The sequence below is a fragment of the Doryrhamphus excisus genome, linkage group LG16 (assembly GCF_037039965.1).
Source record: "Doryrhamphus excisus strain RoL-2023G ecotype Guam linkage group LG16, RoL_Dexc_Guam_v1.1, whole genome shotgun sequence".
Lineage (NCBI taxonomy): Eukaryota > Metazoa > Chordata > Actinopteri > Syngnathiformes > Syngnathidae > Doryrhamphus > Doryrhamphus excisus.
Window position 1 is genome coordinate 17,764,115 of NC_136372.1, and position 17,230 is coordinate 17,781,344.

The following is a 17,230-nucleotide window of genomic DNA, read 5'->3' on the forward strand; positions in this document are numbered from 1 at the left end:
TCATTAATTTCATAACAATAAACCCCATATAAGCTGTACGGTATTTGTATACTCCCACCTTGTGGCCTTAGTAAGTCACTGCAGGCGTGCCGGGGAAGAAAGGCCACATTTCACATTTAACCGCTGCAGAGTGAAGGACGTCCTCATTTTAAAGAACATTTTAGTCAATATGACGGATGATCCAGGAAGCAGTATGTCTGCCACTGTCACCGTGTCATCATCCGAAAATGCTGCGTCACCAGAAGGTACAGTATCCATGAATGTTCTATGTCTCTAGACGGTTTAGAGTGGCATATTCCATCATTGTACGGACAAGTCACACTATACGCTGGAAAACGATCTTGAAATATGCACAAAATAATGTGATACTTCAACTTGTGTAACGTAACTATTCCTTTACCAGGGAAAAACCTTCAACCATGTAAAAGATAGCCGAGAGCTCCCGACTTTCAGTTGTAAATTTGAACGCTAGGGGGCAGTGTTTTCCGGCGTCAGGAAGACTTGCTATTTGGTTTCATGTGTAAACGTTTCAAACATCACCTCAAATGGCTAAAGTACTGATATTTTGGAGTGGCAGTGCTTAATAACTTACATATAATACGTTGTGGTTATCTAGTACCATATTTCTAGGTAGCATTTTATATTCATAATGTTTGATACAGCTCAATTGCATTATAACCTAAGTGGCTAGCTCATTGCGTACATCCATAACATTACCGTGTTTTTCCAATGCATCTCTTCCCACTTCAGAAGCCGAGCTGAGGATTGTCATGGTCGGAAGGACAGGATCAGGGAGAAGCTCCTCAGGCAACACCATCCTGGGTAGGTCAGCCTTCAGAGTGGAGGTCTCCCCCTGCTCGGTCACCACACGGTGCGTGGAGCAGACCGGGACAGTGTCCGGGAGGCGCGTCTCAGTGATTGACACTCCAGGGTTCTTCCACACGCACCTGTCCGCCCAGGAGGTGGTAACAGAGGTGGGGCGCTGCGTCGCCCTGTCCCCGCCGGGCCCCCATGTAATCTTGGTGACGCTGCAGCCTGGCAGGTTCACCCAGGAGGAGAAGGACGGTCTGGAGTGGATCAAGGCAACATTTGGACCCGGATCCGCGACGTTCACGATGGTGCTGTTCACTTGGGGAGATCAGCTACGAGGTAAACGTGTGGAAGACTGTCTGGCCGAGAATGACGAGCTGTCGGCGTACGTCGGCAGCTGCCGTGGAGGATTTCACGTTTTGGACAACAGCACGACCACAGCACGCTCGCCACAGGTGGAGCATCTCCTGGCGAAGATAGACAAGATCGTGGCAGACAACGGAGGCGGTTGCTATAGCGGCGACATGCTCCAGGAGGCCGTGGATGCCATCAGAGATGCTCAAGAGAGGATCTTAGAAGGTGGGGCACATAGATGGTTCCATATGGAGCGCCACGAGGGGGAGTTAACGAGGAGGGAGGAGGAGGACGCCAGGAGGATGGCGGAGAGGCTCTTCTGGTGTGAGCTGGTGACGGCGCTGGGAAAGGGGGCAGCGGAAGGGGCGGGGATCACTGGCACGGACAAGGGAAAAGGGAAAGCCGTCAAGAAGGTGAAGGTGGTGGAGAAGGCGGCGGCGGCTCTCGTCACCTCACCTTTCTCCATCAGCTCGGCGGCAAAAGCGGTGGGAGGAGCTGTGAGAGAAGGAAGTAAGGTGCTCTACAAACACCGGAAAACATTCCTACACTAGGAGACGGCCGGACTGCCGAGTGCTTGAAGTGGTTAGGATGAGAAGTGTACTTCCACAGAAGAGAAGAGAAAAGCCAAATCAACAGTTTGTGCGCTCGTACAATGCTATTGCTATTTTAGTCATCTATTTCACCGCGCCGGTCTAGCCGTGATGCATAATCAATTCTAAGAATTTTTACATAGTCACATTCCATGCATGAACATGGCTAAAGGAAGTCAACTATAAGGCATTCTGAAGACTCATTCAAGGACTAGGTGATATGTACGTAATACTCTACGCTGGTCAATAGGTGTCAGTGATGCGACTCTAATGTTTGGTGAAACACAAGCACCAGATTTGACCTCCGGAACAACATTTTTTTTTTTTATTGCAGTTTCGGATTTCAGGCATAATAATCCTGAACCTTGGCCTCCGTCCACGCCGCGGCAACACGTTTACGATTTACGTTTACGATTTACGTTTACAATGTCTAGAGTATAAAGGTGGCGAGGAGTGTTCTTTTAATGTCTCGACGGCTGTAATAAAGTTTGGAAACATTTAATTACGAGAACATTCCATTTCTAAATAAGGAATATAAATTCACTCATCCTGTTCGGGTCTGGAACCAATTAACCGTGATAAACGAGGGATTCCTTTAGTGGAATCTATCTGATGCACTCATATCACTTGTATGCTATTAAAGTGGAAAAAAACCTTTTTCTGTTCCCGATACAGCAACTTGATGGAAGTCGATATACAGTATGTTTCATTTTTGGCTTTATTTCTGCTCATGGAAAAATATTTATCCCTTTTACACCCAAAAAGAAAAGGTAAATATACAAAAGCAATAACAGACTTTTGCTACGTTTCAGTTTCAACATCGCTTTGGCAAATATTTAAAAATGATTGTTGTTTCCCGGTTGACTACGGCCTATTAATCAAAACAATATACATAAAAACATTTCATATGTAGTATATACATAGATGAGACATTACCTTACTTTACCTTAACACTGCATGTAGTGTTAGTTTCCCACTCCGAGTGGAAGAGGTCATGTTGTTCTTCCCCAATCCTTTTAAAACCCTTTCGTAGGTTAAGAATAAATACATTGGAGGCTAACTAGTTAGCTCCTTAGAACGCTATGCTAAAGCAGTGACCGTAGCCTGTGCATAAGAGTTGGGCAATGTGGTGAAGCAAAGAATAATAGGAGTGTAAAGGTGACTGTAGGGGTGTTATTTCATGTCTGTAGAGCTCTAATAATAATAATAATAGTTTTTTATTATGATCTATTAATATGTTACTTTAAATTATTATTATTTATTCTAAATTATTTGTACAAATTACTGTTTACGCTGTACATTGTTCATATTTGATGTCATCTATTTATTCTCCACATTATTATTTATTATTATACAGGAGCCAGGCAACGACATTTTGTTGGCAATTTCACTGCTGTGTTATTGTGCAATGACAATAAAGAAAGTCTATCTATCTATCTATCTATGCTCCAAGTATAAAAATATTAAATTTATTAATTTTGAATCCTCTTTCCCGGGAATTGACTTGTCACCGTCGGGTCTGGAACCAATTAACCGCGATAAAACGAACAACCACCACCGAAGGAGGCACTTTGTGGCAGATTCCAGAGTGCAAACGTACAATATTGGTTCATGGAAGAAAGCCTTCAAGTTGTTAAAACAGCGCATTATTATGATCTATTAATATATGACGTACCAACCAACAGGAAATTACATTTGGCGGATTAAATGTAATGTACCTCCCGGGGTAAGGCCAAATAAACGTGGGAGATGTCGGCTGCTAGACGGGTATCGGCAGGCTCATCTTCTCGTTTCCTTGCAGCACTGCAGAGAGACAGGAAAAATGTGGAGACAAGTTCAAATGCACCACATACACAGTGTTATGTTTTTTTTTTCCCCTACTGTGACCCTTCCAGTAGCTCACCGTTTGTTACGTAAAGGTAGAAGAAGTCACAGTAGAAAATGGTCTGCACCACGCCAGACACCACAGCCACCTTGTCCAAGGTGTACTCCGTGTAGTAGCGCCACACCCAGTTCCCGATGTAGAGGGCTCGGTATAAGCCAAGGAAGAACAAGTAGTGGGTGGTGATGGACTCGGCCTTGCCCGTCTTGGTGATCATGAAGAGCTGCGGCATGATGGCCACCGCCTCCAGGAAAATGGAGAAAGTCCAAAGGACCTGGGGAGGACAAAGTGCACATATTTCATCTTTTTATTTGCCGTGTTAAATAACACGCATATATGTGAAATGTGTGGCTTTTTCTGAACAGATCTGAAGATCTGAACCGTGCAACCCGGACCTTCTGCATCACAACAATGCGTTCTCTGATGCTCCTCCTTCCCTTATTTTGTTTATGTAATGCCCGCTTGTTGTGTTGGAGGCCTTTGCTGGAACGCCCAAGGACAAGGAAGTAAACATGCTCCTTTGTCGGCAAACTTCAGAAGACAAATGCCCCACACAATAAAATGTCAAAAACCACAAGTTTGGACCGTGGCACGGTGGAAGGAAGTCAGTGTGCGTTTCTTCTGCTGATATGCCATGTTGCTGACCGCTAATGCAGTGCTAATTCCTATTTGGCTTGGCCTGAAGCGTCAGCTAGGTGGCTAAAGGGGGGTTTTTGATCGCAGCGTCACTACTGATCTTGCCAAAAAACAATCGTCTTCACTCGTCTTTCTAATATATTTTGTACTTTCAGTAAGTAAATCCACTTTTTTTACTACATCTATATCTACATCTATACTGATTGGAGTAAACGCTGAAGACGGTTTACCTCCGTTGGGGTGATTTCATAACTCTCCAAAAAGGTCAGAGCGGTGACGGGCACCAACAGGAAGTCCACACGGAAGGAGTCGTTCTCAGAGTCGTAAGAGTTCCTGAAGCGAATGTAGATCAGGTACACGGTGGCGTATGACAGACCCAAAAACACTACCTGAGCAAAAGAGTGGAAGTTACAGACAGCTCATGTTTTATTAATACATATACATAAAACTTAAAAGAAACGCATGGAACATGACAAGTTTATGTTTATTTTAGGGTCAGATACAAACGCCCAAATATGGAAGAATTCTGGGGGCGGCTTGCTTTTTGTTGATGGAAACATCAGTTAAAAGTAGTTTAAGACATAAATAAATATGATAGCTTCTTTATATGATGACAAAATGTTTAAGCGCCCCACCCAATTTGAAATACTACAGAAACTGATATTTATTCATTCATCCGAAACCAGGAAAATGCAAATATTAGTGTCTTACCTTCATGATTGTGTTGTAATAAGAAATAAATACGATGAATAAGTCCAGATATCTGGTGGTGAAGACAAGTGCAAACAGCAGCTGAGACTTTCCGGAAATGCCTACAAAAAAAAATAAACAAACAATTGTTTCAAGGTCAAGTGGAAGCAGACGTTTTTTTTAAGAGCCAAGTTTGTATTCAAAGTTGACGTGTCTGTCATTCATGAGATGTTCAACCATTGCAGCTTCCACTCCTAAGTCCTGTACCATTAAAAATGCTTTTACTGTACCAATAGAGTTAGCATAATACGGTTTTAGATCTAACAGATTTTTAACACAACGTCATTTAAATTAGTGTGGGATTTAACATTTCAAGTATTTCAACACAATTAGTGTAATTACAAAAAATAAATGATGCTTTTTCCACTTTTCTGACCTATAAATGGAGTTAAAAGTTCAGATAATGAGTTTTTAAGTATTTGGAAATGAGCCCTTTAAGAAGTTTGGGATGGTTCAAAACGCTCGGTTTCAGAGGGCCTTGGCACACTGTACATTTGTGATGTCACAGAAGGACGGGCTTCCTTATGCGCCCATATAAGGAAGACCACCCTCTGTGATGTCACAAAAGAAAGATTTTACAAGGCCGTCAGAAACTGAGCATTTTGAGTCAACCCAAACTTCTTAAAGGGCTCACTTCCTGATGCCGACCTGGGTCCAAGGTTTCCTCTTTTGGACTTGTCTTTTGTTTTTAGCCTTTTTCCACATGTTGGACACCTTTTGTTAAATAAACTATTTTTTCTTAGGGTCCAAAACTTTGTGGCTGTCACCCAGCTTAACAACTCTTAACAACTAACAAAGTGCAAACACAATAGAAAGCCTACCTGCACAGGACTTGGACCTCCATATCTTTGATAGCAGGATGAGGAGAGCCACCAGATGCGACATGTCGCCCCCCAGACGAAACGCGTTCATGTTGTTTGTGTTTCCGTTCAAAGCAGACGCTTGGACGGGTCAATGGGTGACACGGTTAATTCAATTAATGCAGGCGACAAGAACAGGAAACGCACTTCTTCACTTTCTTCTTTGGCAGTGCTGACGTGGGGGGGGTGATTGAAAAATGGATGCTACGGAGACAACTTTATGCATTTAAATGTTTAAAAAACAATAATAGACTACTCACAAAGCGGAGTTGAATGTTTAAAAAAAAAAAGAAAGTTGTCAAAAAAGAGGTGACGTGGCTGACAGCGCCAACAACACAGCCACGCGATCGAGTGTTATCACGTGCTAGCAAACATAGCGTTTCCGGTTCGGATGTCAACGTAAAAGGCCGCGGGGTTCATTTCAGCTCTGTTTAAAGTGACTGGTGGTTTTATTTTGAAGGTACATCTCAACACAGGAACTTTGTTGTGTACTGATGATGTTCTGTTATATCAATCGAGAAGAAAGCCGGTAAAGTTTTATATAGTTTTCTCAACTATCATTTGAAAAAAAAAATTGTTATTGAATTTACAGTTTATTAATTTATGCTAGTGTGTTGGTTTATGGTTCCACTCAACTGTCTTCCGTTTTTGCAGGAGTATGGGTGGGGAAACCCAGACTCCCCCCGGGGTCCCCGGCCCCCTCCTCCAGCTCCATCGGGAGGTCATTTTGTGTACCATAGTGTAAAATGTTAGCCATGCTATTGTGGTTCATTGATCTAAAAATAAATACACAAATGTACTGACTGTACAGGACTTGTGTGGACCGAGCTGACCCAAAGACTAAGCTAAAGGTTATGGGAATTAATCTGACACCCAGACCTGATTAACTTCTATTAATATACACCCAGACCTGGTGGGTGCCCCCCCTGCTTCTATTCTTCACATGATGTACGAGTGTCATGTAAACGGCTATCATGTTGTGTTGTATCGCCGTGTTTATTTACTGTTCACCACGCTGTTGATGCTATTTGCGGCCTGCATCTCCTGCCCCCCCCCCTTCTTCTTCCGCCTCTTAGAATTTGGCAAAGAGGCAGATTTCCACCTCCATCTCCACTCAGAGGAGGCGTTTTGTAAAAAAAAAGAATAAATATTCTAATCTACACGGAATGGCAGAGGGAAGCTGAGGAGGAGCTTTGGGTAGCGATACTAGGGGTGGCCAAAGTGTGGCCCGTGTACCATTTGAAATCCGCATATGTTTTTTTGTATGTTTTTTTATGTAAAGAGAAGAAGGTGAAATATTGATGCAAATAACTAATAACACATTTTTGCAGTTAGAGCACAGATAAATTGTTTACTTTCTAACATTATTAGAGCGCTCTAGACCTGAAATAACACCCCTATAGTCACCTTTACATTTTAATTATCCAATATAGTAGACATAATAAGAGAAAATAAGCTTGTGTTTTGCTATAAATTGATTATTGTGCCTGTTTGATATCATTCAAACCCGCAATAAAAGCTTGTTGTTTTGGCGATCAGGTCTGGTGCTTGTGTGTCTCGCTGAACATTAGCATGACTGACACCTGTAGTCGAATACTACATATTGAATCAGTCTTCTGAATGCCTTATATTTGGATTTGACCACATTTAGCCATCTTTATGCTCGAAAATGCTTAATTATGGAAGAAGAAGAAGAAGAAATACACATTTAAGCAAATTGTATGTATGTTTTGACTAACAATAAGCCATATTCAACCCCAAACTGGCATGATTTATTAGTATATTTTTGAAAAACCCTGATAGAGTGAAGCTACCGTTGCTAAACCAGCCAGTAGTATTACTACACTAAATAACGTATTGCATGTTGATTACATTTGTAAGAGCACCCGTAATGTTATTCCCCCCCCCCAATGTGCTGTATTGTGTGTAACCATTACATCACCTCTTCACAGTCCGCTAATGATGTTCACGCCAAAGTGCTATTATGTGGCCCCTTCATGACATCCATTGTGGACTAATCACGAATGTGAGTGGGAGCCCAAAGCAGCACAAAGCCGCAGAAAAACTCACGCCGCACCGCTTGAAAACTTCAAAAAAAGGGAAGAAAAAAAAACATTTTTCTAATGCACATGCACACTTTGTTTAAAAAAAAAAAAAAAAAAAAGCGCCCTCATATTTGGCCCGTCACCCACCTGTAGCAGCAAGAGCCTGATTCTATTCACATGAATCAGGTCATTTTCAACACCTACACACCCCCCCCCATCCCCATCCCGTGCCGCACACAAGGCGGATATTGACACAGCAGTTTCAGCCTGGGCTGCATGCGCACAGGAGAGCGCACACCACGGGCCGGGATTACATTATCGGCAAAGGAGGACAATGAAGGATTAAAAGGAAGGAACGATGAAAGAGTGATGAGGAGCAAAGCACTAAATGAAAGTAAAACAGAGAAAGAAGGGAAGGCGAGCTCACACACCGCGGAGGTCTAGAAACATGGCGGAATGCTGCTGCGGACGCCGGCGGAGGGATTTTCAGAAGTGAAGTTCTGAGTCACAAGGAACTGAAATTGAAACAGAGAAAAGCACACAAGGGTGAGTACCCCATTAATTAATACTAATTAATACAGGGGTGTCATAAGGTTTAACAATTATTTTACAATTTGAGAAAATTATGACTTTATTCCAATAATATTTAGATTTTATTGTCATAATATTATAGCTTTTTCCCCAACCAACTATTCAAAAAAAATTAAATTTAACTTGTTTTGTTTGTTTCGCTTAATTTAGAAAATATATATACATACATATTATTTTAATTTATTTTTTATATTTTTATTTTATAAAATGAAATATTAAATATATATATTTTTTCAAATATTTCAACTCCATGCTTCTAAAATAACATTACTTTATTTCATTAGTTTCATTGTTTTCCAACTTTTTTTGTCTTAATATTTTGACTTTATTCTGTTTTTGGAATTTCCCAACTATTCCAACTTTATTCTATATTTTTGACCTAACCCATTTTTCTTTTCTTAATATTACGACTACATTTTTTCTTAAATATTTTCAACTTTATACATTATTTCTCCTCATAAAATCACAACATAATTCTCCTAAAATGACATCCTTTTCTCAATCAATTAAATAATTTTTTTGGAGTATTTTGAAATAATTCTTATCAAATGGCTTATTTTTGCACTGCCACGCCTGAATGAATATAGCCACCTAAATCTGAAAATCATAATGATGAAACAATATGTTTATTATTGTGGTTGTAGCTGAGAGGTGTAGGTGTAGGTGTGTGTGATGTTGTGTGTGTGTGTGTGTGTGTGTGTGTGTGTGTGCAACAACAAGAGCACTCGTACCAGTTGGACTCATTGGAGCGTGTAGGTGTGCCTAATGAGGTGGCCCGTGATTCAGACAACATATACACAATTGGCAAATGACTGTCATGTGTCATAACAGGCCTTTTTTCATAAGCTCAGTAATAAAACAAACACAAATAATATTTGACTATATGAGCCACGCCACCATTACAATTATAATATTATAGTCATTATATAGATTATAATCAAAATTGCTGCACTATGGTCGAGTGGTTATCACACAGGCCACACAGCTAGGAGACCCGAGTTCGATTCCACCTTCGGCCATCTCCGTGTGGAGTTTGCATGTTCTCCCCGTGCTTTTGTGGGTTTTCTCCGGATACTCCGGTTTCCTCCCACATTCCAAAAACATGCTAGGTTAATTAGCAACTCCAAATTGTCCATAGTTATGGGACCCCCAGAGTGGACCCCGCCTCTTGAACCTAAAACAGCTGGGATAGGCTCCAGCACCCCATTCATACCTATGATCAATTTAAGAGTCCCTAATTATCCCAACATGCATATTTTTGGATGGAAATGTGGGAAAAAATGGGAGAACCCCTTCAGAGATGCTAACTATGAAATGATTTGGTTTATGAATAAGGACTACTCCAGCATATGTGGCCGATGGATGATTTTAATTATGGGATTTCTGTCCCTTTTAAAGAAGACGGTAGAATTCCACAATCTGTTTGAGGGGGTAGCGCTCCCTGTGACGAGATAATCCCGTCTCAGCTGGTCGTAAGACATGACACAATCAAATCAGGATTAAGTCCAAGTCCACATTTTTTTAGCGCACCGAAACAACGTGGAAGATGCTCCGTGTGCAAAATCAGATTAGGATTAATGAGGAAATTAAAAAATCTTGACTGATGTGATTCTTCCTGGTGACCCAAGCGTGTTTAGTTGGAATCGACTTTGCAGGAAAAGTCGAAAGAAACCAAGAAAAAGTACCACAAACGGGACAAACCACAAACATTTGCTTGTGTTTCCTTGCAGCGCTGCTCTCAAAGGCCCAAATATTGCCCGCAAGTTGGACGCCTGATTCCTGGCAGCGATCGGAGTCTGGCCTCCCACCCTAGCCTCAAATGAGGGATTACTGTTGCCATGGGAACAAGTAAGTCCAACAGGTGAGGGTGGGACTATTGATACAAAGTACGAACGGGTTGACACCGACAAACGGCATCTCTGGCACCTCAGCCGGGGGGGGGGGGGCGGGGCCAGGGGGGGTCAGGCCCAGCTCAGGGATATTTGCAGCAAGCAGATCCTGACAAAGGCCAAGGCCATCCTGTACCGGCCTACACAGACTTCTCCTGCCACACAGCACTTCTTATGACCACCAAAGTGGGGTCATTCCTTGGAAGATATGGCCATTCCTGATTCATGGATGAATAACACTACTTAGCACCATACGGACGCTTCATCGCTACACCGAAAGGTCAGAGTCCCAAAATTCCCAAACTCATCCACGCCTGCCTGACACGGAAAAGGGCATTCCCTAGCTGTTCCCACAAAGGAAGCCACCAAAATCCAGCATAGTTACTGTTTATGGTATATTACATATACAATATTTATTGTGTATGATATACTGGTCCAGCTCAAAATGGGCTGAGTCACTGACTCAGAATAATAATCTGCTAATCTGCCATGACAGCTGTCCTTCTCATCAAGATAAACTCAACTCACCTTCCCAAATGGTAATCCACTTAAACTGGTTTGGAGAAATCGGAATGCTCGATGACGGTGTTCCCCGGCTCTCGGCTGAAGTCGGCTGGGATAGGCTCCGGCATACCCCCTGGGGAGTGAGAATGATGAATTTATTCATTTTCCCAGGTTGGAATAATACAAAGTGCACCAATGTTACTAGATAGGACAGCCTTGGTCTGAGGATGGTCATGGACGCCTGAAACCAAGGACAGCATTGTAAGGGGGGGTTATTGTCATAGACCCCCCCCCCTGTTCTGTTGACAACCAGAAGACACATGCCCCCATTCCACCGTACTTTGGTTCCTGCATCAAGTCTAGACTAGAGCTGTCCTATCTAGTCATATTCCAGTGCCTAGCATGAACTGACGATCTGAACCATCCCGATGCCTTGATCCTCGTTTTGCTTCCAGGTACAGCATCGTGTCAAACAACTTACCGGAGGAGGAGCGCCTGAAGATCTGCAGCTTGGATCTCCACAACGGTCGCAGGTCCTCCGTCGTCCCCTTACACTGCGCCACAGAACCGGAGAACAGGAAGAGGAGGAGGAGGTCGGGCGCCTCCGCTGCTGCGCCCGCCACGAGGGGACGAGGAGGTATGACCAACTCCAACGGGAGGGTTCTGACGAGGGGCTCCAGCCAGGTCCGGAGCCGCTTTGTGAAGAAAAACGGACAATGCAATGTGGTCTTCACCAACATGGAGGAGAAGAGGCGGCGCTACCTGGCAGACATTTTTACCACCTGCGTGGACATCCGCTGGAGATACCTGCTCTTCATGTTCTGCACCAGCTTCATCATCTCCTGGCTTTTCTTCGGCATCATCTTCTACGGCGTGTCCCTGTCACATGGGGACTTCCAGGAGCCCGTCCTGGTGAAGAACGGCGGACTAGCAGCAGGGGGGCTGTATGCACCCCCGTCCGGACACCAGACCAAACGGATGCCCTGCATCCTCCACGTCCAGGGCTTTGTCGGTGCCCTCCTGTTCTCCATGGAGACCCAAACCACCATCGGTTACGGCTGGCGCTGCGTGACCGAGGAGTGTCCCGTGGCCGTCATCACCGTCGTGGCTCAATCCATCGTGGGCTGCATCATCGACTCGTTCATGATCGGCACCATAATGGCCAAGATGGCGAGACCGAAGAAGAGGAACCAGACCCTGGTGTTCTCCAAGAACGCGGTGGTTTCGCTTCGCGACGGCAAACTGTGCCTGATGTGGAGGGTGGGGAACCTGCGGAGGAGCCACATCGTGGAAGCTCACGTCCGGGCGCAGCTCATCCGGTCCTACGTGACGGTGGAAGGTGAATTCATCCCCTTGGAGCAGATGGACCTCAACGTGGGCTACGACGAGGGCACGGACCGGTTGTTCCTGGTGTCCCCGCTGGTCATCGTCCACGAGATCGACAAAGACAGCCCCTTGTACGCTTTAAGCCGAGCTGACCTGGAGACCGATGAATTTGAGATTGTTGTCATCCTGGAAGGAATGGTGGAGGCCACGGCCATGACCACGCAATTCCGGAGCTCCTATCTTTCCAGGGAGATCTTCTGGGGCCACAGGTTCGAGCCCGTCATTTATGAGGACCGCAACTGCTACAAGGTGGATTACGCCCGCTTCCACAAGACGTACGAGGTGCCGTCAACGCCCGAACTCAGCGCCAAAGATCTGGACGAGGCGGCGGGAAGGAACTCCTGTGTGGTTTCTCCCGCTTCGCCGTGCGTGTCCTCGAAAAGCCTGATCCCTCGCTCCGTCAGCACCTTCTGCTACGAGAACGAGGTAGCGCTGAGCTGCGGGGAGGAGGAGGAGGACATCTTTGACTCCTCTCAGCTGGCCGGGAAGGAGAGAGCCGAGGAGAGACGGACTTCTGTGGACTTCCACAATATGTTGAAGGACACCTCCACCATGACGTCTGGGAGTCACAACGTCATGTGCGTTCTGGACATGGACAACAACCAGATGGAGTTTGACATCCTGCAGACCGCCATACCTCTCGATCCGGTCACCTACAAGAGCGAGCCGGAGATGTAAGGAGCTGAGGGAGGAAGAGGAAGATTTTCCGTATGCTGTGCGGTTTTGGCTTTAATATCGGAAATCCCTTCTGCCTTGTCGGTGTTGAGTCTGTGGCGGTCCTGGGAGTCGTGTACTAGCTTCCAAAGTTGACTAATCCATTCTCAAGTACCTTTGTCAGAGGAAATTATTACGAAAAATGCAAAAAAAAAATGCTTCCTTCAATGTTCTGGGTGGTTTGACTACTTATTACTTACCATATTTTTCCATTATATAATTATGGTTGAACTCCATTGGATCGCAGCATCCAGCTGTGGAGATCCAGGTTACAGGAATCAAAGGGAAGATGCTGGAGTAAAGTCTCTGGAGAAGTGCAATAAGGTTCTGCTTGAGGAGGATAAAGTCAAGTCATTAAGTCATAAAGTCATCATATTTATTGTGGATTTTGTTATTTAAAACGGTTTTGGTGTCTCGTTGAATTATTTCACTTGTGTGAGTGAAACTACCGTATTTTCCGGACTATAAGTCGCACTTTTTTTTCATAGGTTGGCTGTTCCTGTGACTTATACTCCAGAGCGACTTATAAATGAAAAAAATGTTTATGTTTCATAAACACTGGACAACTTTTGTGTTCATGTTTATTTTTTGTGTAGCTGAATAAGCATTGTGTTAGCATAGCTTACACCTATTCAGCTTGTTCTATATTCGTTTATTATGGTTAGAACTTGCCTTCCAAAAGGACGTAATGTCTGTTTTGGTCAAGTAGTAAAATAAATTACCCGCATTAATTATGCATATAATTATGCATTTTTGGCCTTGTGCGACTTATACTCGAAAATACGGTATATCTTTAGTTCTTTTATTTTTGTTGAACTTGTTTGGGTCTGTGATGTCGCTGTGGATGTGTGTTGAGAGATGCTGAAACAGGGGTGTCCAAAGTGCGGCGACGGGACCAATTGCAGTCCACGGCTTTTTTTTTTTCTTTTTAAATGGGCCATGGCACATTGTTCAAATAGAATTTTACAAGAAAATGTAAAAAAAAAAATAAAAAGTGCTAAATCTCGTCCATCCTCGCTTTTTCACCTGGATCGAGAACTTATTAGCATATCATCAACTATCAACGTGGCCCTTGCATTCTTTCATTTGTCAGTTTGTGTACACCAAACATTTTGTAGGCTTTAAAACTACAACCATCTATTTTTGTAGTCTTGTAGTAAAATGCAGCTTTGCAAGCAAAAAGGCAAAAGGACTGCAGTATACAGCCCCCCCCCCTGCACAGTTGCCATTCACCCTAAGTTGGTATACTGTTAGAAATACTGGTAATACAGGACATGGTAATACAGGTCAAATGTACAACACACATGGGAATAAAATAGATATTTTTATGGGCATTTCCCCACGGATCTACTGTACACGCTATTGTATTTGCAAAGCCCTCAAGTACTCTGGATTTGTATTTTTATTTTATTTTAGTGGTGAAGGCCAATGATATTTGATGTAAGAAAGTATTTAAGTCTTCCTGCTTTGTTTTCCAACTGCACACTGGCATTATCTTCTATCAATCAACTAAGTTGACAAAAGCACTTTAATGTACCATGTTTACCTTTTGGTGTTATCAATAAACATTTGTATTCATCCGATATCAATAGTGATGATTATGTTTGCTGTTCCATTTTTCGCCATTAGATGTCGCTGCATCCATTGCCAACGCAGGAGCTTCAATGGAGGAGCGCCAAATATAATGGGAATAATGGTGACTACAAATATATGTCAAAGAGCACAGTAAGGAACATTAAGTGGGGGGTGGGGTGAATGACTGGAGTGGGAATATACTGTCTATTTGGGGGTCTGATATTATATATTGACAATATTATATATTGATACTATACGTGGATGGATCTGCCCACAGTCTTGTGATGGCCTCAACAAATAAACATAAATGTGCATAAGCGTACCATCACGGCCTTCAGTCAACTGACTGCATCCCCTCATCGTCTATCCGGAAGGCGTGGAGAGTGATGGATTTCAGAGTTGGATGAGAGTGGTGGATGCTGCTGTATTCCTTCGGGTGGGAAGTGTACATTCACGATCAGGACCGATACATGGTAACAACACGGTGCTAACAAACATGGAAATGATGGACGCCATGGAGATACACACGCACACACACAAACACACACGCACACGCACAACAGATCGCTGAGATCCTTTTCCCCAAGGGGAGCTGACGGGTGCAGCTGGGCTCTTTTCTCGTGACCCGCCCACCAGCTTAACGGCTCCAGGGCCAACTTCAGCATCGTACTCCGGCAGACTGAATGCCGATACTATGTCGGAATACGGTAGGATGGATGTGCCATGCCAAATAAATACGGGGTTGGTATCGCAAACAATATAAAACACTAAAAGACTGTTTACAAGCTTATAAAAAACATGAATAAAGCCCTCTAGACATGAAATAGCACCCCTATAGTCACATTTACACTCGTATTACCCAATACCGTCAACATCCACTCTTTTTCTATGCCACTTATCTTAACGAGGGACGCGGGGGTATGCTGGGAAGGCCTGATATGGACCAGTTAGACCAGTTAGAGCCGCCAATGAACCCAACATGGGAGGAAACCGGAGTACACGTGCCAGCAGGGACAACATGCAAGCTCCGCACAGAGATTGGAACATTTTAGATCCACTGAATGTGTGTGGCCAACATGTTAACCACTTCTCCACCGTGCAGCCTACAGAAGACAAAATAAGGGGGAAAATCTTACGTCTTAAATGTCTTATTTTCTCACCGACGCCTTGTGATCAGTGGAGAATACTGCATGTCATCAGTGTCTTTGAACGCATCTCCTGAATGACTTATATTTGTATAAGGCAATAAGACGTACTATTTGGTTGAATATGAATTTTTTAATAATAATAGCCGGCATTCAACCAAAAACAAATGTATTTCTGACTGCATGTCAAAGTAATGATGCTGTTCCATCGCCAAGATGGACGCTTGAGCGTCAGGAGGACAGGAAGTGCACGTCTGCCGGTGACAAACGAAAGGAGCGAGCAAGGAAAGGAGAAGGCGAGCCGTGCAGGAAGCGGCCTGCAGGCTACGGGCGTACGTCCATTAGCGGGTCACGAGTGAATGGGAGCACTGGGTGGAATGGTCAAACAGGGGAAGCCATACTGGGTCATGACAGTTAGGGTGAATTAGGCCCCCCCCCCCATTGTGCATTGTCTGAAGCGAGCAACAGAGTGAGTCTTTGTGTGGGACATTTAACTGCCTGTTAGCATGCTAATTATGGGATGTGTGTGTGTGTGTAAAACAGGAGGAGGTGTTCCAAGATGCCCCCATCTCTCCTCTGGGACCTCCGCTCCTCCAATTCCTCTTCCTCTATCGCTTCTTTGTCATCAGCCAATTGTGAAGCGGAATCATCTTTGTTTATGTCGGAAGACAAAGTACTTCCAGGCTTGTGGTTTCCATTTAACTACCCCCCCCCCCTTGTCTTAATTCACAATCTATGTGCTTTTTCATCTGTCACGTTTCATTATCAGCTGCTTCCTGTTCTTCCATGATTGGATCCGTTTTGCTTTCACCGCAAGATCAATTCCTCATTGATCCACAGAGAAGGGAAATTCACAATCAGAGGTCTTTAGATAGGAAATAGCGCTCCTCTGCATTGGGAGCAGGGCTTCTTGTTCACCTGGATTACGGGTGTCCCGTTACAGATTCCCAAAATATTCCAGGCCCGAAACCAATACGTTTAAGAGGAGAGGAGGTATGGTCTAATATTTCCACCATATCGGATGCAGAAGGTCTCTTCTTCATGTTTGAACAATGCCGGGGTCAACAACTCATATGGTGGTTAGTACAGATTAATAAATCAATACTATTTCAAACGGGGGAGGGGGTGTGAATGTTTGTCCCCCGGGGGGGCTGGCATAAAATAATCGAGCGCCACTGGGGTTGGGTTAAACTGGACTTGATGAGAGCAGTTTGGGGATTAACACTTTGCTTTCAGTTTATTATTATATTATTATTATTATTATTTAATAATTAAAAAAATTATAATAATATTATTTATAATACTAATATTATTAATTGAATTATTATTATTATTTAATAATAATAAAAAAATGAAAACAAAGTGTTAAACCCCAAACTGCTCTTATCAAGTAAAGTTTAACCCAGCCCCAGTGGCCCTTAATTACTTTATGCCATCATTATTATTATTTTAATTTATTACTATTAAATAATAATCATCATCATTATTATGATTAATTC

General features: G+C 43.5%; 3 protein-coding genes and 1 long non-coding RNA gene across 9 annotated transcripts; 2 read left to right on the forward strand and 2 right to left on the reverse strand.

The window, feature by feature from the left end:
• Positions 1–2: 2 nt before the first annotated feature.
• Positions 3–3,478, forward strand: LOC131103555 (GTPase IMAP family member 7). The gene is made up of 2 exons (XM_058049911.2): positions 3–245; positions 751–3,478. Exons 1-2 carry the CDS (start codon positions 170–172, stop codon positions 1,713–1,715), a joined length of 1,041 nt encoding a protein of 346 aa, XP_057905894.2. The 5' UTR covers positions 3–169; the 3' UTR covers positions 1,716–3,478.
• On the reverse strand, positions 2,335–11,046 carry kdelr3 (KDEL endoplasmic reticulum protein retention receptor 3). Of its 3 annotated transcripts, XM_078797353.1 has the most exons (6): positions 10,936–11,046; positions 8,359–8,442; positions 4,984–5,084; positions 4,503–4,661; positions 3,658–3,910; positions 2,335–3,557 (listed from the first exon to the last, which is right to left on the reverse strand). In XM_078797353.1, the coding sequence occupies exons 2-6, from the start codon at positions 8,375–8,377 to the stop codon at positions 3,514–3,516; spliced, it is 576 nt and encodes a 191-aa protein (XP_078653479.1). In that variant the 5' UTR covers positions 8,378–8,442; positions 10,936–11,046; the 3' UTR covers positions 2,335–3,513. The 3 variants fall into 3 exon arrangements, with proteins under 3 accessions (XP_078653479.1, XP_057905902.2, XP_057905897.1); XM_058049919.2 differs by lacking the exon at positions 10,936–11,046 and having other exon boundaries at positions 8,359–8,449; XM_058049914.2 differs by lacking the exons at positions 8,359–8,442; positions 10,936–11,046 and adding an exon at positions 5,844–6,441.
• Positions 8,172–13,935, forward strand: kcnj4 (potassium inwardly rectifying channel subfamily J member 4). Of its 3 annotated transcripts, none has more exons than XM_058049901.2 (3): positions 8,172–8,473; positions 10,249–10,379; positions 11,367–13,935. In XM_058049901.2, the coding sequence occupies exons 2-3, from the start codon at positions 10,357–10,359 to the stop codon at positions 12,973–12,975; spliced, it is 1,632 nt and encodes a 543-aa protein (XP_057905884.2). In that variant the 5' UTR covers positions 8,172–8,473; positions 10,249–10,356; the 3' UTR covers positions 12,976–13,935. The 3 variants fall into 3 exon arrangements, with proteins under 3 accessions (XP_057905884.2, XP_057905883.2, XP_078653474.1); XM_058049900.2 differs by having other exon boundaries at positions 8,173–8,473; positions 10,249–10,366; XM_078797348.1 differs by lacking the exon at positions 8,172–8,473 and adding an exon at positions 10,904–11,082 and having other exon boundaries at positions 10,272–10,379.
• LOC144901886 (uncharacterized) lies at positions 11,386–14,957 on the reverse strand. 2 transcript variants are annotated; one of them, XR_013630024.1, is made up of 4 exons: positions 14,245–14,957; positions 13,212–14,130; positions 11,674–13,126; positions 11,386–11,606 (listed from the first exon to the last, which is right to left on the reverse strand). It is a non-coding gene; the product is annotated as an uncharacterized LOC144901886 (long non-coding RNA). The 2 variants fall into 2 exon arrangements; XR_013630023.1 differs by having other exon boundaries at positions 11,386–13,126.
• Between the last annotated feature and the right edge of the window lie 2,273 nt (positions 14,958–17,230).

Coding starts and splice junctions, on each gene's coding strand:
- LOC131103555 (XM_058049911.2), top strand. CDS start 170: ATGACGGATGATCCAGGAAGCAGTATGTCTGCCACTGTCACCGTGTCA. Junction 246..750: donor AAATGCTGCGTCACCAGAAG/GTACAGTATCCA, acceptor TTCCCACTTCAG/AAGCCGAGCTGAGGATTGTC.
- kdelr3 (XM_058049914.2), bottom strand. CDS start 5,934: ATGAACGCGTTTCGTCTGGGGGGCGACATGTCGCATCTGGTGGCTCTC. Junction 4,662..4,983: donor ATTACAACACAATCATGAAG/GTAAGACACTAA, acceptor TCTTTTGCTCAG/GTAGTGTTTTTGGGTCTGTC. Junction 3,911..4,502: donor ATGAAATCACCCCAACGGAG/GTAAACCGTCTT, acceptor TGTCCTCCCCAG/GTCCTTTGGACTTTCTCCAT.
- kcnj4 (XM_058049900.2), top strand. CDS start 10,338: ATGAGGGATTACTGTTGCCATGGGAACAA. Junction 10,367..11,366: donor TACTGTTGCCATGGGAACAA/GTAAGTCCAACA, acceptor TTTTGCTTCCAG/GTACAGCATCGTGTCAAACA.